General features: G+C 48.1%; 1 protein-coding gene across 1 annotated transcript; it reads left to right on the top strand.

Moving 5' to 3' along the window:
- Positions 1-11,181: 11,181 nt before the first annotated feature.
- On the top strand, positions 11,182-23,874 carry Chit1 (chitinase 1). The gene is made up of 11 exons (XM_028876606.2): positions 11,182-11,435; positions 12,627-12,656; positions 15,257-15,458; positions 15,983-16,039; positions 17,249-17,414; positions 17,616-17,740; positions 18,825-18,948; positions 20,607-20,792; positions 21,577-21,684; positions 22,766-22,892; positions 23,431-23,874. The coding sequence occupies exons 1-11, from the start codon at positions 11,381-11,383 to the stop codon at positions 23,673-23,675; spliced, it is 1,425 nt and encodes a 474-aa protein (XP_028732439.1). The 5' UTR covers positions 11,182-11,380; the 3' UTR covers positions 23,676-23,874.
- The last annotated feature ends 1,880 nt before the right edge of the window (positions 23,875-25,754 follow it).

The raw sequence follows: 25,754 nt of genomic DNA, 5'->3' as shown, positions 1-25,754 counted from the left end.
TCGGGAAACAAAGGCATGGCAGCCGGGTTGTGAAGAGTGTCAGAGGTGCCAAAGATCTCTCTTCTACAGAAGATGACCTGGTTTAGGGACTGAGACCCTCTTACTTGGGTGGCATTCTGGTTTATCTCTGGGAATCTTCTTCCACTGCTCTACCTACTCTGGCCTCCCTCCTGCCCCCTGCACTCGCCCCCCCCCACAGATAGATTAGATAGATAGATAGATAGATAGATAGATAGATAGATAGATAGATAGATAGACAGATAGGGAGAGAGAGCCGTATAGTCACCTGAATAGCTGTGACACTCTCTACCTCCTATCCAGCACACTGGGTGCTTCCGGGGAACTCTGGGTAGAAGGGTACTGGGTAGGAGGCAGAAAGTGTCACAGCTACTCAGGTGACTGTACAGTTGTGTGTGTGTGTGTGTGTGTGTGTGTGTGTGTAGGCATGGTTCTAGAATGATCTGAGTGGCCAAAGTGAGTTTGAGGAATCAGGGGACATGTTTGCTTTTTTTTTTTTTTTTTTTTTTTTAGGCACTTATCTGCAGACCAGGCCTTCTCTAGTGGGTTCCTAGAGGGTGCCTTAGGAGTCCTGAGAAGGAGACATTAATCTGAATATGGAGAAAACATGATTTGGAGCCCCGAACGGTGGTAGATGCTGGCAGAGGTGCTCAGAGGAGCCTGTCTGCTGTCTAACTGGGTTTTATGCACTTGCCTATGAAGAAGTGATGTAGGACAAAAGGGGAAGAAAACAACATTTAAAACAGAAAAGAGGAGCTGCCCTCACCACGGTGGCTGGGAATGCTAACGGTGGCCGCTGTGGATGCAGAAGCCCTGGGACACCGGGACACGGGACACTCGAGCCGCTCTGCAGCCAGACACCATTATCAGGTCCTCTTAGTGACAGTCTGCCAGACATGGAGGTGAAGGGATAAGAAAACTCCCTAGGGAAGCTCTCCCCCTTGCCCTTCCTCCCTCCCTCCAATCAGCCTATTCCTCCTCCCACCCACAGCCGCAGACTCCAGGCACTTCTGACAATCTCAGGATCCCAAGTGGAGGCAGAAACATTAACAAAGGCTGTGCCTTTGCAGGAAAGCAGACAGAGAGCACCACATGGGCACCAAGGTCAACTTCTGAGGGACCTTAGAGAGAGTTTATCTCAGAGGCGACAGATCTCTGATGACCTCAGAGAGTAGGCAGAAGTGGCAGCCATGTGATACACTCTTGCAAATCTAGCCCTCAAGAGGCTGAGACGGAATGATAGTGAGTTCCAGGCTAGCCTTGGCTACAAAGTGAGACCCCATCTCTGAAAAGCAAAACAACAACAATACCAGCTTCCATGCCATGCCTTCACAGAACTCCTCTGAAGAATTCTCTTGATGAGCAAAGAAAGCAGAGCTCCAGGGACTAAGGGACTCCCTAGAGGTGCTTAGTTAGCGTTTCCACTGCCACGAGGAAACAGCATGACCAAAAGCAACTTGACGGGGGGGGGGGAAAGGTTAACTCAGCTTACCCTTCCACATCACAATCCATCGCCGAAAGCAGTCAGGGCAGGAACTCAAACAGGCCAGGATCCCAGAGGCAGGAGCTGATGCAGAGGCCATGGAGGGGTGCTGCTTACTGGCTTGCTCCTTGTGGCTTGCTCAGCCTGCTTACCTTATAGCATCCAGATCAGGTATGGCACACAGCGGTCCAGGCCCTCCCACATCAATCATCAACTGAGAGAACATAGCACAGGCTTGCCCAGGGGCCAGTCTGCTGGGAACACGTTCCCAAATGAGGTTCCTTCTTCTGAAATGACTCTATCTTGTGCCATGTTGACACAAAAACTGGCCAGCCCAGGTGCACAGGTGGCAATGGCATTTGGGATCGAATGTCACCTCTTGGCCATCAGCCTACTCACATTAAACCAAACACTAAGTCCTGTAGATGTAGAAGTGTCCCTGGGGACCCTGAAGTCCAGGCATACACCAGACATTGCACAGAGCATCGGTAATCTGCACCCACCAAGGCCCTACAGTGAATTAAATGGTGAATTCCCTAAATGGCTCTTTGGATCTGAGCTACTGATACTATAAATCCAATTAAAAAAAAAACCCATGGCTGAGAAAGTCTTGGGCCCTAGGGGACAATTTAGTGCTGTTGTGTAGCTGAATTGACATGGCTCCAAACTGCTTTCTAAATATTTAGAGCCAGGTGGTGGTGGCAGTGGTGGAGGCGCACGCCTTTAATCCCAGCACTGGGGAGGCAGAGGCAGGTGGATTTCTATGAGTTCAAGACCAGCTACAGGGAGAGTTCCAGGACAGTCAGGGCTACACAGAGAAATCCTGTCTTGAAATAAAACAAGACAAAACGAAAAAGCTAATCTCAGACTTAATCAGAGACGCTTCTCTTGCCAAAGAACATCAGTCAATACAGAGACGCACGGCTGCTCCAGATGCTGAGAGTACGTGAAGAGTGAATGCCCATCCCTAACCAGAACATTCATTGCAACTCCTCTAAGGCTCGGGAACAATTACAAAAGGGGTGTCGGGAGTTGGGGGTTTGCTGGAAGATAGGGAGAAGGCCATGGAGTGCAGTTGCCTCCACCGGCCTGCACAAGACTGGGCTTGTCATCATTCAAACAGGGAAGGGCAGAGGCTCACAAGACTGCTGAGTCATTGGCTGCTGGGGGATTCTCAGAGAAGAGCTGTTACAGGAGAACTGTTCATACAGCCAATCCACTGTGCCAATAAAGCCATAACCTTAAATCAAAGGATGGAGTCAGTGATTGGCTGGCTGGGATTGGTCTTAGAGGTTTTGGAGGACTTAGGAGGTCTGCTAGAGAGGACAGGAAGAGAGGAAAGAGAGGGATTTCCAGGGGGCTTCCGGAGCTGGTGGATGAGGAAAAACTTTCATTGGATTTATCAGGTCTTTATCTCAATTTCTGGCTCCCAAGTTTTTGTTACACTGAAACAATTTAGGTAGTCATCTTACCTGGTGCCCAACGTCGAGCCATGTATATCCACATAAGGCCTGAGAAAGTTTAAAAAAAAAAAAAAGAAAGAAAGAAAGAAAAAAGAAAGAAAAGAAAGAAAGAAAGAAAGAAAGAAAGAAAAAAAAAAAGAAAAGAAAGAAAGAAGTTTGGAACACGGAGTCAAATGTGATGCCTGCCTGGCAAGGCTTGCTGGTGACCAAGGTCTCTCAGATAGGCTTGGTGTACAGAGACAAGGCTGCCAGTGCCGTATGCTGAGCTGAGCCGTGCAGCAGTTGACACAGCAGTTTAGCATTTGTTTCACACGGTCAGAGAACGCTGCAGGAGCTTAGTAAAGTCAGGTCCAGACACAGAAAACCTCTAAAAAGGTACAGTATGTTAAAAAAAATGTGCTTAGATGCTGAAAAAAGAAAAGGATATAGATATAGACAATCATAGAAAAAATAGTTTAAAAATAATAAAGTCTTTACAGAAAGAGCAAAGTAATATAAAAAAAAAAGCCATGTAAAGATGGAAAATACACAGGATGCCTGGACCCTGTATGGTATTTTGTTGACTTTGAAATTTTTAAATGCTAATGTACAAAAAAAAAAAATAGCTTCTGAGAGACATTGGATTATGGAAACTGCTAAATTAAACCAACCTATATATTTTAAGACTATCTTAACTTCAACATGGAAGTCAGAAAATATGTTGCATTGGGGGAGAGGTTTTGCTTTTGTTTTCACAGGAGATGAAAAGCTATGGATTACTTCAAAGTTAATAGAGATGAGATTTGATTGGAGGAAACCTCCTGAAAATCTTGGCTACAGATATGAAAAAAGAAACCAAGAAAGACCATAGGACAGGTGATATATATGCTGATCCCTCTACATGGGAACAGCTCTGGGACTGGATGAGACATGATAAATCTTCTTGGCTACAGAGTCCTCATGATTAATTATTGTATGCCATCCTTTCATATGACATGGATAGAGGTTTGGTTATACAATCCAAACAAACTTATAAAGTTGACAGATGCCTCTTACCTGCTCAAACATAAAACCAAAAATCATCTTTAACTGACTTGTGCACACCACACATTCCATACTTGTGTTAATGCAGATATATATGTTACCTTTAAAACTTTGTGTTTTCAGAACAAAAGAACCAGAACAATGAAGACAAGTAGCCCAGGTCATCCAGCCTCTCAGAGTGCCTCTGTTGCAGTTTCCTCAAAATTCTACATCCAAAACAATTTCAAAGCTGCTAGCTGAGATGGTCCAGCCTCACAGACTACTCCAGCCAGGACTTCAGAAAAGCTCTACACTTTCCCATTACACAGAGACTAGACAACAAATGATACTGCTAGTTTTCCCAGGACTTGACCATTATCCCAATTTTCTCAGGGTCCCCTAAAGATGCTGTCACCTTCAGACAACAGGAAGTAATTTTAAGAGCATGACACCCTCATTCCCAAGAGGTGGGGTGGAAAGTTTGAGTCATTTGATGGCTGTTTGTCATCACTTAAGGGGGTTGGTAGCAAGTCGTTATTGGTCATGGCCAGGAAAAAAGCTGAACAAAAGAGATTGGATTCAGGGACCTCTTTCTGAAGGGAAAAAAGGGGAGGAAATAGCATAGAAATGATAGGATAAAAATATGGATAGTTGAGTCGACTTTTGAATAATCACTAGTCTCAAATATTTTACATTGGTATATACTTTTGTATTTTAATACAAATAAGGTTATTTTTGTTAGAACATGCTCTATATATAGTTTCTACTCTTGTTTAAGATAGTTTTGTATATTGATACAAATTTAAGGTTATTTTTGTCATACTGTATATATGTTTCTACTCTTGTTTAAGGTATTATACCTATGCAGCACATTTAAAATGTAATTTATAATTAAGAAATACAGGTTAGTAGTTAGTCATCTATAATAATCAAATGTGTGACCATGTTAGGTATGTTTTCAAGGTTAAACAGAGATATATTTTAGATAGACAAGTGGTCTTCAAACACTACAGAGACCTACAGAATGTGGCATTTAAGATGTTTTAATAACCTAAGACTTTTCATGACAGTGAGACATGTCTGCTTCTGGCAGCCCCAATCTAATTCAGAGAAGATGATGGGCATCAAAGGACCTTCACATGGACTTTGCTTCATTTGTGGCAAAGTTAGCCACTGGGCAAAGAAACTGCCCTTGCCTCAACTGCTGACAGTATGCTGGCCAAAATGGACAAGTGGGACACAAAAAACACAACTGCCAAACTTTGCCAAGACAAGGTAGGACAGTCCTTCAAAATTCCTGCATCACAGAAAAGCCTGTCAAATATTCTAGACCTGTACGCTGAAGATGGATGCCCCAACTGCTGTAGAATAATCCTTTTGTATACTGCAAAGATTTGTTACTCAGATTGGTTTAATAAAGGGCTAAATGGCCAATAGCTAGGCAGGTAGAGGTTAGCTTGTGGACAAAAAGAGATCTTGGAGAAGGAGGGTGGAGTCACCAGCCAGATGCCCAGGAAGCAGGAAATGAATATGCCTTGCTGAAAAAGGTACCACCACATGGTAGAACACAGATAAAATATATGGGTTAATTAAGTTGAGAGAGCTACTTAGTAACAAGCCTAAGTTATTGACCAAATGTTTATAATTAATAATAAGTCTATATGTGGTTATTTTGGGAGTGGGTTGGCAGGACAGAAAACCCTGCCTACACCCAACATTGCAGAAGAACCTTGGGGTGACTGTCCAGGCAGCCAGATGTCTTTGTCCTTTCTTAGTTTTGGAAGTTATTTGCTCTGCACTTCCTGTTTACTCAGGTAATATTTTTTCCTTCCTGGGTCTCTGATGGGGTTGAGGACTAGATAGTTATAATTAGACTTTTCCTTAGATATGATAGAAAGTAAATTAGGTACAAAACTTTGGACTCACAAAAATAAGACAGATAATAGTGTATTTTCTCTGAATTTGCCAAATGCTAATGGACTGTACATTGTGAATGTATTTCTTACTTGGTAATTATTCTTATTGTATATAGTTTTACATTGTTAGAGTTAAAACTTTTCTTTTTTTAGACAAAAAGGGGAAATGTTGTGGGAGAATTGTTCATGCAGCCAACCCACTGTGCCAATAAAGCTAAAATCAAAGGACAGAATCAATGATTGGCTGACTGGAATTAGCCTTAGAGTTCTTGGAGGACTTAGGAGGTCTGCTAGAGAGAAGAAGACAAAAAGATTTCCGGGGGCTGGTGAATGGAAAAATGTGGAGAGAGGGTCTGCTGTCCTTGGATTTATCAGATCTTTATCTCAATTCTGACTCCTGAGTTTTTATTTACTGAAACAATTCAGGTGCCCATTTCAAAGAGCAATCATTGTCTTCAGATGTGGACTCACAGGTGAGCCTATCAGGCTCCAGTGGACAGTTTCAAGCTAGTGATCAGATAGATGACCTTCGTTAAACTAAGTGGGTCACAAAACAAGACAAAGAAACATGAATAAGAAAGGACTTGTTGGGAAGCAAGGGATGTCAGGGCTGGAAGAGAGATGGGGGGCTCTGGTATCTTTTGATTGCTTGTCTTGGCCTTGTTTATTTGTCCCCTGTGACCTCTTGAGTGTATTTATAATTCTCTTCATATTGAGGATCTGAGAAAACACAAAAACAACAAAATTACAGGAATTCATATCTATCGTTCAACAATAGTCTCGATTCCTCCACAAAAAGACACTAACAGATTGGATTAGAAAACAGAATCCATCTTTTTGCTGCCTCCAAGAAACATACCTCACATCACGTCAGCACAGGAAAGGACTTCTTGAACAGGATCCTGGTAGTGTAGGCATCATGGCTAACAATTAATAAATGGAACCTTATGAAAATAAAAACTTTGTATAGCAAAGGACACCAGCATTTGAGGGAAGAGGTAGCCTACAAAACATGAGAAAAATCTTTACCAGCTGTACACCAAGGGTTACTGTCTAGATTACACAAAGACTCAAAAACTAAACATCAAGAAAACAACCCAGTTTAAGATGGGGCATAAAACTAAGTAGAAGCCAGGTGTGGTGGCGCACACCTTTAATCCCAGCACTCAGGAGGCAGAGGTAGGTGGATCTCTGTGAGTTCGAGGCCAGCCTTGTCTACATAGTGAGTTCCAGGACAGCTAGAGCTGTTATACAGAGAAACTCTGTCTTAAAAATAAAATAGAGAGTTCTCAGATGTAGCATGAATCCTAATTTGTCTTAATAAAAATCTGGAGCCAGATATAGGGGTAAATGCTGAAAGATTAGAGAAGCAGAGCAGCCAGCACTAGAAGGACTTCTTATCTCTACTGAATCTTTAGCCTGAAAGAGTTCTCAGATCCTGTCTCCTCCCTCCTTATATTCCTCTCTCAGCCCAGCCATATCACTTCCTGTCTCCACCTCCCAAGTGCTGGGATCAAAGATGTGTGCCACCACCGCCTGGCTCTGTTTCTTTTAGACTGGATCAATCTTGTGTAGCCCAGGTGGCCTTGAACTCACAGAGATCTGTCTGCCTCTGCCTCCTGAGTTCTGGGATTAAAGGTGTGTGCCACAACTGTCTGGCCTCTATCGCTAACTAGTGACTGGCTTTGTCCTTTGATCTTCAGGCAAGCTTTATTTGTTAGATCACAAACAAAATATCACCACACTCAGAAGCTGAAATACAAATGGCTCAGAAATGTGTTTTAAAATTCTTTGCCATCAGGGATATGCAAGTTAAAACTACTTTGAGATTTCTTCTTACTCCAGTCAGAATAGCTAAGATTATAAAGAAAGAACAAAAATCGATAGCAAATGCTGGCATGAATATGGGGAAAGAGAACACTTCTTCACTGCTGGTGGGAGCACAAACTGGAGCAGCTACTATAGAAAACAGTGTGGAGGTTCCTCAAAAAGCTAGAAATAGACTCATCACAGGATCCAGCTCTACCATTGCTGGGCACATACTCTAAGGACTCTATATCCTCCTACAGACATACTTGCTCACCCATGTTCACTGCAGCTATTCTCACAGTAGCCAAGGAACAGAAACAACTTAGGTGTCCATCACTGAAGAATGGATCGTGAAAGTGTGGTATAGTTACACAATGGAATATTATTCAGATGTTAAGAAGAAGTGAAATTATAAAATTCTCAGGTAAACGGGTGAATTTAAACAACAATCATTCTGAGTGAGGTAACCCAGACCCAGAAAGACAAACATCATGTTTTCTCTCACTTGTGAACAAATCTTCATATATGTGTCTTTTGTTTGGAGTAGCCATAGAGGTCAGGAAATTATTAAAAAGGCTATGGGGCCGGGCGGTGGTGGCGCATGCTTAATCAGCACCAGGAGGCAGAGCCAGCGATTTTGAGTTCGAGCAGCTGGCTATCAAGTGAGCTCAGAAAGGGCAAACTAACAAGAAAAGCAAAAAAAATAAAATAAAATAAAATAAAATAAAATAAAATAATAAAAAGGCTATGGAGGCGGGGTGGATTTCAAGGAAGGAGAGCTAGAACACAGTGGCATAGAGCATTAAAGGGGGGCAGTAGGGAGGGAAGGTAAAATTGGGGGAGGAAATGGGAGAGCAGGGTCAAGGAGGGAATACAGGGAAGGAAAATTAACTCTAAAGATCTCTTGAAAAAGTCATACGGAAATGACTTTATTGCTGCAGAAATACAGTCATTATTACTGTGAAAGCTTCCATACAAAATTTAAAAGGAGTCCTCCCTATAACAGGGTGAAAAAAAAAACCCTACTAGTCACCACAGATAAAGGAATAAAAAGCCAGAACCAAGAATGGGTTACCTCTTTCAGAGATGTTGGGCAGTAAGTCCCACAGACCTCCAAACATTGCAGGCAACTGACAAACGCTTTTGGTTACCCTCTGGAACTTGATGGTAAGGCCCTGTTGCTGAAGACACCACACACCTAAGTCATGGGACATGGACGAATCAAGCTGCTATGGCACTCACTGAGGCTCCATCCCTGCTGGAGAGCTTTCATGGTGTTGGAAGATGCTATGTATGCTACTGGAGGAGAAAAGCAATCATCCATCATATCCCACTGTAACTCAGGGCTACAATAACTACTGGCCTTGGAAGACATGCCCACTTGGGCAAAAGAGGCATGGATATCATTAGAGTAAGCAACTTGGATTGAAGGCCTCTTCCACAAGATGAAACCCATATCTGGTTATCTGGTAGTTGTTGGTGCCAAGAACCTGTGTCTAGAAAGGTCAGAAGCCATAGAAGAGAACTACTACTATTATTCTACTAAATGGACATAGTACTTGTGGTAGTTTGAATGTAACTGGCCCCCATAATCTCATAGGGAGTGACACTATTCGAAGGTGTGGCTTTGATGGAGTAGGGAGTAGGTGTGGCCTTGTTGGAGGAAGTGTGTCACTGTGGGGGTAAGCTTTCAGGTTTCCTGTGCTCAGGATCATCCAGTGTCTCAGTTGACTTCCTGTTGCCAGCAAGATGTTGGATTCTCAGCTATTTCTCCAGCACCACGTCTGAGGATAATGGACTGAACCTCTGAAACTGCAAGTGAGCTACCCCAATTAAAAGTTTTCTTTATAAGAGTTGCTGGGGTCATGTATCTCTTCACAGCAATAAAAACCCTAAGACGGTACTAATCAACTTATAATTATACCCATAGATTTATGCATCTCTCAACCCTCATCAGAGAAGTTTCTTTCCTCAGTAGTTGGCAATTAACACAGATAACCATAACTGGCAAGATGTAGAGAATAGGAGACTAGAATATTCCGCCCTAAATGGGATATCTATATCACACTCCCTTTTCCAAAGGCTCAGAGAGGGGAGGTGGGCACAAAGTCCCACCCCTAGCTGAGGAGATATGGACAATTATTAACCGCTGGGAGAGGGAGAGTCTGTTTTTCTTTCTTTCTTTTTTTTTTTTTTTCTTTCTTTTTTTCTTTCTTTCTTTTTTTTTTTTTTTTCGAGACAGGGTTTCTCTGCGTAGCTTTGCGCCTTTCCTGGAACTCACTTGGTAGCCCAGGCTGACCTCGAACTCACAGAGATCCACCTGGCTCTGCCTCCCGAGTGCTGGGATTAAAGACGTGTGCCACCACCGCCCGGCTTGAGTCAGTTTTCTTTAAGGATGTGATCTCTTGTAGGTGGTCCATGTTCCAGTGGAAGGCCATACATCCAAGGGTATATGGGCAGCAGAAATGGACTTTATAGAAAAGAGGAGAAAGAGGAAGAGGAGACACAAAATTGGTTAGGTCAGAAGTGGATTTGAGATGAGCTGGGAGGGGCGGGTACCATCAAAATACAGTGGATGAAATTCTCAAAGACCTAATAAAATCGATGCCAAAGAGGGACCAGGATGCATTACATTACACAGATGTACGAAATGCCAAAGAAGATAGTTAATAAAAATTATATATATATATATATATATATATATATATATATATATATATATCCATATCCCTACCAGAACCCCAGGCTGTGGCCTTGTTTGCAATAAAGGTCTTTGCAGAGGCAAAGAATGAAAGGGTCCTGAGGTGAGACCACACTGGATCGGTGTCCTTAGAGGCAGCAAGGAAGAAGCTACAAGAACGTAGGGAAAGGCCGAGAGCGATGGAGGCAGGCAGAGCGGGAATGTGCTGTCCCAGGCCCCGGGACGATTCAAGTCACCAGAACTAGAGGATGAAAGGAAAGGCCTCTAGAGCCTCTCAAGAAGCCACAGGCCCGCCCCACACTCATCTCAGACTGCTTCCTCCAGAACCAGGAGGAAACAAGTCCCTGTTGTTTCCAGAGTCTCAGTTCATTACAGAAGCTGTAGGGAGTTATCACTGCACAGGTCTTGACTGTTGCTGAAATCTTAATCGCTCTGTATCATCGTGGGTATTTTCTCAATCATGGATAAAACAAATTAGTATCATGTAGAGAGTAAGAATAATACTGTGAAAATAGTTTCTTCGTGAGCCGATTATCTTACAGATGGAGGAACTTAAGTTCAAGAGAGGGCCGTGGAAGACCAGGGAGACCTGATTTAGACCACAGCTGCCCTGGCCTGGGGGCCCCTTGGTTTCTCCTGGGCAGCATGAGGCTTGGGGCTGCCCACGGTGTCTGCCCACCCACACAAAGAGCAGAGTCACGCTTGGCCAGCAGGAAGGCTGCGTGCCCTTCTCGTTTCTTCTTTCTGCCTCCTGATTTGGCAATCGCAAAAGTCCACTTTTCACCCTCTGATCGCTCCAGAGAAGCAAGGATTTCGAAAGAACAGTGTGTCGTGTTTTCTCAACCCAGGCTCCCGAACATCCTAGCCCTCTGTTTACCACCCGCAGCCCTTTACTCTCCTCCCTCGGGCATCTATTTCCACACTCCTGGCCGTGCGGGCAGCAGGCCCGCCGGATCAGAGCAGGGTGAGCCCCGGGGAGCTGGTGTGCATGGAGCTGACATCTGCCGGAGCCAGCATCATGGTGCAGTTCATGGCCTTGGCAGGTGCGTAGTCTTGGACAGGGAGAGTGGGTTGGGCCTCAGGAGCCATGGTGCATGAGGATGTGCATGGCCTGCGGCTCCCTCATACTGTGCAAGGAGCAAAGGGGCCAGGCGATCTTTGGTTCGTTCCACCTGTGCCTGCCTCCTAGCTTGACTACCCTTTTCAGTCCAAGTGTTTGTGCTGTAAGGGAGGAGCTCTTCCATGGGCTCTTTCCTGGAAATGCAGTCAGTGAGCCTGCACTGGGTGTCTTTTCCCTCCTGAGTATTTAGGTTCAAGGAGCAGTTACCTTCCCTAACCTTATATTGCTTGTCCTCCAAGAAGGCAGCCTGGGGTGTTCTTACAGAATAAAATATTATTTTATGTATTTCTATTATGTATTTATAAATTATTTTATTGTGTATGTGCCTGCATGAGTTTATGCGTACCACATGCATCCAGGTACCCACAGTGGCCAGAAGAGGACATCAGATCCCTTGAATGGAATTATAGGCGGTTGTGAGCTACCTGATGTGGGTGCTGGGAGTTGAACCCAGGTCCTCTGCAAGAGCAGTAAGTGCTCTTAACCACCACATCATCTCCCCAGCCTCTTCTGGCAAATTTCATGCAGATTTTTCTTTTAAGATTAAAAAGAAAATCTAAGATCATCAGAAAGGTGGGAACAAATTCTTTGAAGGATCCTGCCAGCCTTAGGTCTTCAAGGCTGCTGGGAACATTCTTAGCCCGCCGTGGCAAGTGGCGGGAATATGAATCATTAGGAACAGAGGGACCAAGTGCCAAGCCCATCAGAAGATGGCTGTCTCCTGCCCAGCCCTTCCAGATGGACTCTTCCTAGCCCTGGGATGAGTTTTCCTCTCATTCCACAGAGATGTTTTTCCTCTGCATACCTCACTAGTCCGCTGTTTTCCCATAATCTTCCTAAATCCACATCACCCTCTAATGCATCCTCGTAGCCAGGAAAACTTCCATCAATTCTTGCGATCAAGCCTGGGTGGAAACAGCCCCTGGCTGTCAGGTCTCGGTGCAGAGATGAACGCTTCCCTCCTGGGTCTCCTCTGGGAGGAGAAAGCTTGGTTTGTACGAAACCAACTTTGCTTGGCCACCTGTGCCCACTCTGCCTCTGCCAGCACGTGGGACCCGGGCCTGCGGCACTGAGAATGGCATCCTGACTTCTGCGTCTTCTCTTGGATTTCCAGGTGTGACGACTCTGTTGGTGGCCCAGTGGGGTAAGTGACACCTGCGTTTTAGGCCAGTACTTGCTCCCTCAGCCCGTCTCTGTTTCTGTTATACTCCCCATTCCAGTCACAACACACACATGTGCACACACACATGTGCACACACACACACACACACATACACACACACACACACACATCTCACACATACATACACATACATCACACACACACACACACACACACACACACGTGCACACACACACACACACACACACATCTTGTTTCTGTTATTCTCCTCCATTCCAGTCACCACACACACATGTGCACACACACACACACACACACACACACATCTTATTTCTGTTATACTCCTCCATTCCAGTCACTACACACACGTGCACACACACACACACACACACACACACACACACAAGCTCTTGCCAAACCAGAAGAACCAACCCAGGGACCAAGCTGACTCCTTCCAGGCCATAGAAACCAGCTGCGCCCTCCTCACTCGACTCTCCCGTGTGTACTCACAGCATCTGCACACTTTCTAGTATGTATCACAGTTTCTATAGTTCTTGCCTTAAACTTCTTCTCCCACAGACGCTGAGCCCAGAGGTAAGGGAAGCTAAGTCCAGCCCTGTGGTTCCAGCCCTGTGGCTCAGCCAGGACATGTGTGCTCGCTTTTGCTGATGGGTGTAGAGCTAAGAGAGTCAGAAGGGGCTCCCACATCAAACAAAAAAGATCTAAGAGATCTCCCAGGCATTTCAGCAACTCAGACTCCCAGGTCCCCTTCCCATCCCACCTACTTGCTGGGCATCAGTGGTCCAGGGATGCTGGCCTCTCAGGCTCTTGTTCTGAAGGTGCTAAGCATGCTAGGCTTAGTACTGGGTGCTCCTCTCCCCTCTTGGTCGCACAAGAGGGATCAGGCAGGAGCCCATAGAAGTAACACATATGGGAGGCAGTGAGGCTGGAGATTTCTCCGAAAGCTGAGTGAAGCCCCAGCTGCCTCCAGGCTACATCAGTGGAGCACAATAAGAAGACTTTGTGTGCACTAGGAATTAATGTCTGCAAGCACCCAGAACAGAGCTCACTGTGTCAGCCCTCATCTGTGAGCCGACAGCCATAGAGTTACCCCATGAGACACAGTGTGTGGCGGATGTCCTCACTTCCAGAGGAGGAAGCTGGGTTATATGAGCAGTAGGCTGGCATGCTAGAGGGCATGCTTTCACCTAACCACCATGTTGACTCTGTCGCATAAAATGTGTTTGTAGCATGTGATGCGCAGTGGTGAGATGCGGTCCCACATGAGCCTCCTGATTCCTTCCTGCGTAGCCCCTGGGGTGTCTCTTCTGGCTTGGTCCCCTCTTTCTTCCTTTTGCTACGAGGAGTCCACGAATCCATGTACACACCCCTCCTCACAAGCTCCACTCCTGGGTCATTTCTGTCAGAGCTGTTGACTACACAAAGGTTCCTCTCTTTTGGAGCTGACCATACGCTCTGGGTTGGGTTCTTCATGGACTAATTTTCACTCACAGTCTCCTTACACCCCTGTTTCCTCCTCCACCTTCTCACCGACACTGGACACACAGAGAGGGACAGCTGGAAGGTTATAAAGAGATCCTGTTGGAAGAAAAGAAGTCCCAGGGCCTAGATATCAAACTCCCCATTCCACCAAGTCCCTGGCATAAAATACCACCTTGTACATTCCAGAGCAGCTCAGGAAGAGACCCCTGAGTCCAGATGGACTAGGGCCGAACAGGAGATGGACCCAGAGTTTGTCTTGACTGGTGCAGGATTGAAGACAACCATTCTTGCTCTCCGAAGCCCTGGTCCTGGCTCAGGGCTGCCCTCCAAGGGACCGTCAGCATTTGCCCACTGGGCATAGGGCCTCCCCTGCAGCCTTTCATAAGTTATAAAGACACCAGACACAAGCTACCCTTCCTGCATAGTATAGGCTCTTTACTGGAACCTCAGCCATGACAGTGATAAATGTAGGCTCTCTACAAGGAATAAAAAATAAATGCAAACTGTTTTAATGGAAGATTAAAGAAACATGAGCCAAGGCCTGGAACTGGAACGTCCTCCCTCTGCTGCCTCAGACATTTGCATTTTAATTGGCATGGTGAAGTATTCCCAGCTGTGTTTTGTAGGTTCCGCCTCTCTTCCTTTGGCAAAAGAACATGTCATGTTAACTCCCTTTGGGCCTTGTGATAGGGCCGCCTAGGGCTGCCCTGGGTTTCAGGACCTGGAGCAGACAGTCCCTGGCCAGAGGGACCTGGACTCTGAGCCTTGGTTGTCAAGGGGTCAGGAGACCAGGATCCAAGCACCCTGCCTGCTCTACCCTCTTGAGGTCATGCTGACTGAGAAGTCTCCCAAGCTCATGAACCTCAGTTTGCACAGGGTGAAACGAGCTTGGTAATCAGGGTTCTGCCGCCGACAGGTGGCCTGTGACCCCATGACCAACCTGTGTAAATGCTTTCCTAACTGTGAGGTACTAGCCCAAACAAAAGCAAGCTGTATTTCCTTCAGTCCTGAGCCTAGGTATACAAGACACTCATGGGCATTGTCTACTTGGGGCAGAGACCACCCGTTCCCAGGGGCTCTTCTGACAGACATTCTTTATTCCTCCCCTGACTGGTCAGGCTCTGCCGCAAAGCTGGTCTGCTACTTCACGAACTGGGCCCAGTACCGACCGGGGGCAGCTCGATTCTTACCCAGGGATGTAGACCCCAACCTGTGTAGCCACCTCATCTACGCCTTTGCTGGAATGGACAATCACCAGCTCAGCTCCGCGGAGTGGAACGACAAGCTTCTCTACCAGGAGCTGAACGGCCTAAAGAAGACGTGAGCCAAAGGGGGGGGGCGGGGGGGGGGGGGGCAGGGGTGGACAGATTGCCCCTCCCCCGCCCACTGCACTCCTGCCATTGACCTGCTGTGTTGCTGTGTGGTTCTGAGCAGGTCACATCCCCCTCCCCCTCTCTGCTTATATAGAAGAGATAGGGGTAGATGAGAGAATTGTCAAGGGCCCTTCTGGTTTAAACCTAAGTAAGATCGGGATTGCAGAACTGTTTCCTACTTCCTCTTGGGCATGCTCTAACATGTATCCATCTTCAGCTCCCTTACAAAGGCCCTCTGAGGACTCCGGTCACTTACTTCCCGAGTTCCCTGTGTATGCGCCCCTCTGTGGCGCTGCCCCAGTTAGACACAGGGTCCTCTGTGTCACACGCGTCTACCTCAGTGGACTCAGCGTAGCCTGTGTACACAGCGGCATGCTCGCTCGGGCCTGTTCCTGCTGTCGCTCCCACCTAAGCTCTCGTTAATCCTCTAAGCTGGTGAGGTACAGCCTTGCACATCTCTTCTCTTTTCAGGAACCCCAAGCTGAAGACTTTGTTAGCCGTCGGGGGCTGGACCTTTGGTACCCAGAAGTGAGTGGACCTGGACAAGTGGGTGGCAGAACCTTCGGATGGGAATGTGGTACACTGGCAGGCGGAGCCCTCCTCGGGGAAAGTAGGCCAGGGCAAAGCATGACAAGGGGCGGGGTCCTGGACCATGGGGCTTTCCCCTCTGGTTCTAGGCCCCTCATCAGGATAGGATGGCAGTGGTGCAGGCTTGGCTCCAGGTTGCCATAGATGCAGTCTTATCCGAAGACCAGAATCTGAAACAGCGGAGAGCTCTGACCGATCCAGCCTCAGTCTCCTCCTCCATGAAGTGGGGGGAAGAGAGGACCAGGGGTCCCAGACAATATGCAGTGTGTTTTCTGAGTGCTCAATGGGATATCTTGTCAGTGAGATTGAGCCTGGCTGCCAAATTATTGTCCACTTCTGTAGTATTTTCTTACTTATGAAAATAATAAAGCTAGAAATCTCCTAAAAAATCTAGGATATACAGTTCCCAAAGCTTTATATAGTTAAAAAATATTTTTGGACTATGAGACCTTATGAGAATCTAATGAATGCTATGACTCAACTTCCCAAAATAACACATTTTTTTTTTATTAACATTGTTACGGTTTTTAGCTTGGTATTCTCAGAGACATGGACCGAAGAATTAACACCATTAATTTAATTGAGTTAAAAGTTAATAAAAATAGAATCAAGAATTCTTTGGGGGGTCTACCAAAGAGGGAAGATGAGGGAAAGGTGTCCCTGGGGCCCATGTGGAATTCAGACGATCTCTGGACAGCTCAAAGGCTAATAATCCCAGCACACAGTCCTCCACTTCATCTGCCGGGCAGCTCAAGCAGGGGGTCCCCAGGTTCCCAGATCCTTTTGGTCTCACTGTTTGCCCCCCTAACTGCTGCACAAGCGTCTGTCCCTTTTCTCCCAATCTCATGGAGAGTAGGGGTCGGGGTAGTTCTGACTGACAGTGAGACATTTCCAGGGGCTTCAAGGAGCTTGGGGCAGCCCTGGTGACATTGACCTTAGGGGTTAGAAAGCTCTTTTTTTTTGTTCCTTTCCTTAACTAGGCCCCTCACCTGTCAGCAAATATCCCAGCAGCCACAGGGCAGCCATCTTGGAGGCCTTCCTGGTGTAAACACAAGATTGGGATCCCGAGTATCTTTTCACTTGTCCGTGAGCAAGACAGAGGCCCCTGGTCTAGCCCAGTCAGGTCACACCCCTTCCATCATTTCACAGGTTCACAGATACGGTGGCCACGGCCAGCAACAGGCAGACCTTTGTCAACTCGGCCATAAGGTTCCTGCGAACTCATGGTTTTGATGGCCTTGACCTTGACTGGGAGTACCCAGGAAGCCGTGGGAGCCCAGCAGTAGACAAAGAGAGATTCACAGCCTTGCTACAAGTATGGCTGGGTGGTTCTAGAGTCACCCAGTCTGCCCAGTGACTCGGGGTGGTGGCCCTACAGTGTTTGAGTGCTGCTCTGTCCCCAGGGCCAGCAGCTTCAGACCCCAGAGTGTGAACACCTATGGGTGTGGGGGGGTGGTAAGAGGGGGGGGGTCCTGCTAGCTCCTACCTCTGCCTTCATTCTGAATTCCTCCCACAGGACTTGGCCACGGCCTTCCAGAAGGAAGCCCAGACCTCAGGGAAGGAACGGCTCCTTCTGACAGCAGCTGTAGCAGCTGGGCGAGACCTCGTGGATGCTGGCTATGAGGTGGACAGGATGGCTCTGTGAGTCTCGGGCCGTCCACTTAGACCCCATGTCCTCCAGGGCTGGAGAGGCCCAGGGTGGTTGAGCTTCCCAGAAATGGAGCAGATCTTTGCCTCCAAGATGTGGCTTTCACCCAGGTGGTGGTGGCGCACGCCTTTGATCCCAACACTCAGGAGGCAGAGGCAGGCAGATCTCTGTGAGTTCAAGATCAGCCTGATCTACAGAGAGAGTTCCAGGACAGCCAGGGGTACACAGAGAGATCCTGTCTTGAAGAAAAACAGACAAACAACAACAACAAAAGATGTAGCTTTCAGATGCTACCAGATGTCTGGGAAGTCTGTTTTCTGTATCTGCTGCTCTATTATTACAGATCTTCTATGCAGGCGTGGGGGCGGGGTTGTTCTTTTCTTCCTTGGGAACTCACTGTTAAAGAAAGAATACCTTTGGGGCAGGGAGGGAGAGCAAAGCCCTCAAGCATCTCCAAGAATATGGGAGGTCACGTTAGCTCCATGGTGTGGTCTGTGGAGCTGCAGCCTCTATGACACTTAAGAAAGAGCTAGTGTGGTGATGTGAGTGCACCTTTATTCCCAGCACTCAGGAGGTAGAGGCAGAAGGGTCTCCATGAGTCTAAAACCATCCTGCTCTACACAGTGAGTTCCAGGCCAGCTACATAGAGAGATTGTGTGTGTGTGTGTGTGTGTGTGTGTGTGTGTGTGTGTGTGTGTGTGTGTGTATGAGTGAGGGGACATGAGAAATGCAGCCTGCTGAGCAAACACCTACATTTTAGTGAGATTCTCAGGGGACTTGTGTAATAAAAGCTTGGGAAACACTGAGCTAGATTGCTTCCAAAATGGCAAAATCAGACCAGCTTTCTTGCACAGAACAGGAAGCACCTCAGGCTGCAGAAGAGACAGTAAGCAGGGGGAGGCCACCAAAGACAATGGCCAACCCCATAGTGTGAATGAGACCGCTCTAAGGGCGAGGGATGGAGAATGTGATGAACAGAGCCAGACTGAGCCTACCATCCCTACGCTGCCTCACTACCCACACCCCGAGGGAAGCATCTCCCACCCAAGTTCTCACCGCTTCCTACGCCTCCTGCAGGAGCTTGGATTTCGTCAGCCTTATGGCCTATGACTTCCACGGCTCCTGGGAAAAGACCACAGGACACAACAGCCCCCTCTACAAAAGGCGAGAAGAGGGTGAGGCAGCCACTGGGCTCAACGTGGTAAGTGGTCAGCGGGTGAGACAGGGGTCCTCCGCCCACTGGGACCTGCTCAGTGGCCTCATTGAACCCCGAGCCCCTAACGGAAAAGGAAAAGCCAGCGAGACACCAGGGGTTCCCTGTTCTCTCTGCTTGTCTCTTTATTCTGTCCCGCTCTCCAGATGGCAAAGCCTCTCCTCTGCAGCGTGTTAGATTATAGAGCAAGTCACTTTAATGACATCAGACACACAGGGGACCAATGGGGAAGCCTCCTTGGAACTTGACTCTCTCTCCAGCCAATGTGGCTCCCACGTGTTTCACATCCTCATCCCTTGTCCGAGGTTGATAACATCGATGAGAGTGTCACTCATGGAGGAACTACCCAGCCTCAGAACAGGGCAGGCTGGCCTTAGACTGCAGTTGGCTTTTCCTGCCCAACTCTTTCTCCTGAGAAGTCTGGATACTTTCCATAAGCTTACAAGCCAAGAATAGCTGGATCATTTCTCTTTCTTAAGGCAACCACCACCGTGGCCTCTACATTAGAATGCCGTTTGCTTTTGGTGTCCTGTATCCCTGGGTTGGCTGGAGTGGGACATTTTTCTCTGACTCTTTCACAAAGTTCCTCCTGTGGGCTGGAGAGTCAGATCAGGCCTGACTGCTCACCCTATCTGGAAAACAGCGTGGGTTTTCAAGGAAGCTAAGTAGCTCAGTCAAGTGGGAGACACAAGCTGCCTGGCACGTGGGGAGGGAGCCCCACAGCTTGGTGTTCTCTGGGCTGGAAAAGGAGGTCTTTCCCTTTGACCACAGGTCTTCTACTTGCTGCACTATGTCTGAGGATTGCTTCGGGCCATGGGAGTCTCTTGTTCAAACATATACTTTTTTTTTTAAAGGCGCCATTCAAGTTGGCAGGGGGGCCTGAGTTTTTCTCTCAGAAAGCTGGGGTTTGATCACGGTTGAATTCTTCAACCAACAAAAAGAAATCAAGGCAGTGAAACTGTCCTTCACCCGAGAGGCCTGGACTCACCTTGAGAAAAACAAACCACAGTCTAGGCCTGAAGGATGACTCTTCATCTTTCAGTACTTACTCAGTATGATGAGATTAAATGTCTCTTCCAGCCATAGGCCTAGGATTACACACCTCAAGGACCATAGGACTGTGGAAAGGCCTTCTTCGGAGGTGGGTGGTTAAACCCTGGGCAAGCAGACCCAAGGCCCCGATCTTGTTCTCAGGTGAATCTTATAACTATAATAAGCTAACAGAAAATGCTCACAACTTCCTGTGTCGCATCTGCTAGGTTCCTCTACATGCCCAGCCCTTGAATTCAAATGGCTGTTTGTATTAGTTTTATTCTAAACACTTTGCTGAGTGAGGCAGGAATTTCTGTCTGCATTCTTCAGAGATGTATTCCAAGCCTCTAGGACAGAGCCCGGCACACAAAAGACTATTGGTGACTGTTTGTTCTGAAATGGTTGCCTGGTTCCAAAGCCCGGAATCTGGCTATTGAACCTTGCAGCTTCTCTCACAGGGGTTAGGAGTCTAAGGTGGGACTGAAAGAAGATGGGCATGATGGGATGCTTATGAAGAGCCTTGGGTGCAGCAGAGGAGATCCCCCCACCCCGTTCTCAGGCAGTCAGAACTAAGGTAAAGGCAGATTAACCAGGTCCTCCTCCTTCTCTACCAGGATGCTGCTGTGCAGCTCTGGCTACAGAAGGGGATGCCTGCCGGCAAACTGATCCTCGGCATGCCCACCTATGGACGCTCCTTCACCCTGGCCTCCTCATCAAACAACAGAGTTGGGGCCCCAGCCACAGGGCCTGGTGCTCCAGGTCCCTATACAAGGGAAGGAGGGATACTGGCTTACTTTGAGGTAAGAGGGCCTCTAGCTATCCTGAGAATGGTGGAGGGGTTCCTGGGAGGTGAGAGGACTTCTCCTGTAATTGCTGAGTAAAGGTGGTAAGCATGGAGAATTCTGGCCAAGGGTACTCCATTCTACCCTGGCCATCTTGTGTAGATCCTTAAGCTCAGGTAACTGAACTCTAACTCCACAGTTCTAGGCTACTCCATAGACTCTACTATGTTCTCTGCTCAACCTCTGGTCTCCTCTTGGCACGAGGGGGCAGGTACTGTTAATCCCAAAGATTCGAGGAGAAAGACCACTGACCCAAATAATCATAGCCGAATTAATTTAAAAACGCTTCTTTAAAATTCGTATGCACAGGCTGCCTTCCCCTAAGGCAGGATTCAAGAGGTCAGCATTAGATCTGGGGAAGATAAAGTTTTTATAGCTCAGGGATAGAGGGGTTTCCAAATGGGGGATTTGTCAAGCAAATAGGTGGGGATATAGGGGCAGAACATAAGTATAACAAGTTAGTCATAATGACCTCCTGAAACAAAGACATGATTGCAAGGTGGTCATAACAACAGGTGGTGATAACAACCTTTTTGAAACAAAGACTTGGTTGTCATTTCCTGGAACAGGCAGTATCAGAACCATGTGTAGTTAAATTTACAGGTGGGACATAGTCCAATCCTTGAGAAATGGAAATTTTTATCATAAACAGTAATGTACCCAGTTTGTCTTAAAAGACAAGCTTGTTTATCAGTACCTGCTAGTGTTCTTCTTCCTCCCTAATACAGCTCTGTTCTTACAGGTCTGCTCCTGGAAAGGAAAACACAGAATCAAGGACCAGAAGGCGCCCTACGTCTTCCAAGACAACCAGTGGGTGGGATTTGATGACATGGAAAGCTTCAGAGCTAAGGTGAGGTCCAGCCCTACTGGGAGGGGGTGGCCCCTGGCAGATCAAAGGCCTGTCAATAACACCTGCCCTCCAGCTCTCTTCATGGATGAATGTTCCCCCTCTTCATGTGACAGTATTTTGAACATTTATCACCTGTTGATGAAGAAGAGGCAGAATGAAGGCTGGGGATGTAGCTCAGTGGTAGAGTGCTTGCCTGGCCTGTACAAGGCCTAGGGTTCAGCCCCCAGTACAGAGAAACATGTATGCACACTCACTCAGAGAGAGAGAGAGAGAGAGAGAGAGAGAGAGAGAGAGAGAGAGAGAGAGAGAGAGAGATTGATTTCTCTACGTGAGTCGTCCTCTTGACAAGATTAGTATTTTACCAAAATACTAACTCTATAGGCACATGAAAAGGAGAAATACGTATGGTGGGACAGGTGATTTTATCCAGGCTGCTGGCCAGATTTGGAGCATATTCATGTGTCATTGACTTACTTACAGGACCCTTCCTCCTGCCCAATATGGGTTCCTTTATGCATTTCCTCTTCCCAGAAGAGATCCTCAGCTCCTGAAGAGACAGAGCTACATTTTTGTCAGCAGGCCTCATGGGACAGACAGTGGGGGGGGGCTTTCAGAAATGCCGATGAAGCCCCCTGTGGGAATCTCAGAAGTGTAGATGCTGTTCAAGGAGAGGGAGGAAGGAGTGCGGAGGAAGTGTGCTTGAGGCAAGTCCTAAGGCCTAGAACGTAGTCATATAGGGAGGAAACTGTAGGCAGACGGGGTGGAGAAGGAAGAGATGGACCCTGAGAACAGGGTGGGACCCGTGAAGGAGAGTGAGGCTAATAATAGGTCCAAACCACCCTAACCGTTAGCTCTCAGACAACACTCCACATCATGGTGCCCCGAATATCTCTGAGGGAACACACAGCCACAGTATATTTCCTCAGGAATCCTGAGGGTGAAGAAGAAATGAAGATATGAAGACAAAGCTTGCTTCAGAACTTTCAGGAAGCTGAGACCCGATTCCCTGTAATAACTGAGCCTATAACAACCAGTAGGTAATACTTTGCTCACCTACATCTGCTCATCCCCCCACCCCCAGGTCAGCTATCTGAAACAGAAGGGGCTGGGAGGGGCCATGGTCTGGGCCCTGGACTTGGACGACTTCACAGGCTCCTTCTGCAACCAGGGCCAGTACCCTCTCATCCGGACGCTGCGGCAGGAGCTGAGTGAGTAAGGGGCAGGGGACCAGAGGCTGTACTCAGAGAGTGGGGTACACACCCACCCCTCTCATAAGTCTTTCTTATGAGGAAACAACCGTGCCCCAATATTGTGATTTCTCAAATTCCATGCACCCCAGGAGCTAAGGAAACTGTTGAAACGATGCGCTTTCGCACCCCTTTCCTGTCTCTTGTTGGCAATACGTGCCAGAGTGTGGTAACAGGGATTCCCTCCAAAGGTCTCGGCCTGGGGGCAGCTGTTTGCTCTTGCCAAGAAGAGAGCCAGCCCTCACCCTGCTGTGTGGGACCACCTAGGTGCCCGTCACCAGTGTATGGCTAAGTGTCACAGCTGGTGTATGGTCGCCAGCTGCCTACTGCTGTGTAGCCCAGGTTGTCTTCCAGGCAGTGCCGAGCCGTGGCTGTGGCTGCGGTCTGGATGGGGGTGTGGGGAGCTGGGCTTCTGCCTCCGGCGGCTGCTGCTGTGTGTTGGCCTGTGGTTTGGAATTCTGTTGGGCCAGGATGGGTTGTGTCTTCCTTGTCTTCCTAGGTCTTCCCTCGGTGCCTCCGAGAAGCCCAGAACAGGAAGCACCTGGACCACACCAGCCTCGTGAGCCAGAGCAGGGACCCAGCCCAGGCGTAGATACCTTCTGCCAAGGCAAAGCTGACGGGCTCTACCCCAACCCGGGGGAAAAATCCAGTTACTACAGCTGCGCAGGGGGGCGGCTGTTCCAGCAGAGCTGCCCCCCTACCCTGGTATTCAGTGACGCTTGCAAGTGCTGCACCTGGAGCTGAGTCCCTGGAACCCCGTCCACTCCAGCCCGAGGCCAGGCCTGGGAGTCCCCCAACAGCCCGCCTCTGCTTTCCCTGGGGGCTGCAGGCTTCTCCGTTCGTTTGTTCAGTGCCCCGGCCTCTGCTCAGCTTCCGGGCTTCCTTTTTGTCTCTTCTGGGCTGCCCTTTACCTGCAAAATAAACTTTTAGTTTTCACCCCTGATGTAGTAACTCAAAGAGGCTAAGGCACGCTGTTGATTCAGAAACTTCCCTAAGGGACCAAGAGAAGAGGGTGACCAGCGGCAGGCAAAGGTCAGGGCCAGAAGGTCCATTCAGGATGTGCCAGGCCCCATGAAAGTCTCGCCTCACTGAGTCCACGGGCCAGCATACAGGCGACAGCTTACAGGGCGTGGGCAGGCTGCGCACATCCACTGGTCCTTGTTTCGGGAGCCTGTGGGGAAAGATGCTTAAACCTCTGCTAGACAGTTATTTCCCCAACGGACACGTGATGGCAGCAGAGAAGAACTTTTCCCAGTTTACCTCTGTCTGCTGCTGCTGCTAGTGAAGTCACCGTCTTGGGTGGACTGAGCCCACCTGCCTGGGCTCGAGCACTCTCCATAGGGACCATCTTGGTACTAAGCATTCACTTGGAAATGAAGCCTCTTGGGGCCTTTCTCGTGTCTCATCTCGACGACCACCACCCCCAGTAGGTAGCAAACACAGAATGATTATTTTACAGGCACCTCAATTGAAGACCAATTCTAGCCAGTTCTGAGTCCAGAACAAAGGCCCCAAAAAACGGGTCAAGACAGGCATGTGCCCTGATGACTACTTACTAAAGAGTGATCTAGCGGGTGTGGCGCACGCTTTATCCAGACTCGGAGGCAGAGAGGCGGATCTCTGTGAGTTCGAGGCAGCTGGGTACAAGTGAGCTCAGAAAGGCGCAAAGCTACACGAAACCCTGTCTCGAAAAAAAAAAAAAAAAAAAAAAAAAAAAGAGTGATCTAGCTGGGTAGGGGGTCACATGCCTACAATCTCAGTACTCATGGGGTTGAGGCAGGAGGATTTTGAGCACCAGGGCAGCCTGGGCTATATAATGAGACACTGTCCCAAACAAACAAACAATCAAAAAGAAAAGAGCAAGTAAATAATACACATCCCTTGCAGCTTCGGGTGGCCCTTTGACTAGTTGCTTTTAAAGAAATCTTCACGCTCCCCGAAAGTCCATCCTGTCCGGCACTTGCTGAAGCCTGGTTTGAGGAGGTGACTCAGATGGGCTGCTGGGAGTGAGTTAGGTCAGGGAAAGGGTGGCACCTGGGATCTGGTTGGAGCACAGCCACAAGGCCTTCAGAACGCCTGGTCCACGCCTGCACCCTGCCTGCCCTCCGGGCTTCTGCAGTCCGTCCTGCTGCCCAGAACGGCCTGCTTTTGCACATATTCCCACCCTCTGGGCTCTGAACCTGAAGAAATCCCTCAACCGTTTAGAGCAGGGTCCAGGGGCAGCTTCCTTATGGAGCATGCCTGAGTGCGGGGAGGACTATAGGCCTACCCCGTACTAACGGCTTCAGGCGAGGAAGCAGCCTGGGGGTTCCTTCTGTCAGATGGGGGCTCCCCTGCTGTCTGGGTGACTGGGAGGGGATATCCAGTGCCTGGTTGAGAGTCAGCATCTGCTGGCTAAGAAGCCAACACACTCCCATGTCAGTACAATATGCCCTCCTGAGTGTTCAAAGGGCCAAAGTCCTCCCAGACAGCAAACCTTTCGTCTGAGCTATCTTATCCATTGGGAAGTATGGCCCATGGCCTCTCTCTGATCTTCATGATGCCGTTCATCCCCAGGCCCATGCCCTGCCTCAGCTCAGGCCAGGTCACCTCTCACTCAGACATGGCTCTCCCCTGCTCTCTCTGCTCCCTGACTCTCCTCTCTTCTCTAGTCTATCTCCCACACCCAACCAGCTTGGTCTTTACAAATCAGGAATCTAATCCAACCACCTCCCTTGCTTAGAAACGACTAATAGCTTTCCCAACCCAAGGAATAAAGTCCCTAACAGCAGCCGCAGCCGCGTTGAGACCCCTGTCAGGCCCCAGCCTCTTTTCCAATCTGAT

Source organism: Peromyscus leucopus, chromosome 15 (assembly GCF_004664715.2).
Source record: "Peromyscus leucopus breed LL Stock chromosome 15, UCI_PerLeu_2.1, whole genome shotgun sequence".
NCBI classification, from domain to species: domain Eukaryota; kingdom Metazoa; phylum Chordata; class Mammalia; order Rodentia; family Cricetidae; genus Peromyscus; species Peromyscus leucopus.
The sequence above is the reverse complement of the archived record's forward strand: the minus strand, read 5'-3'. Positions and strand labels throughout refer to the sequence as shown.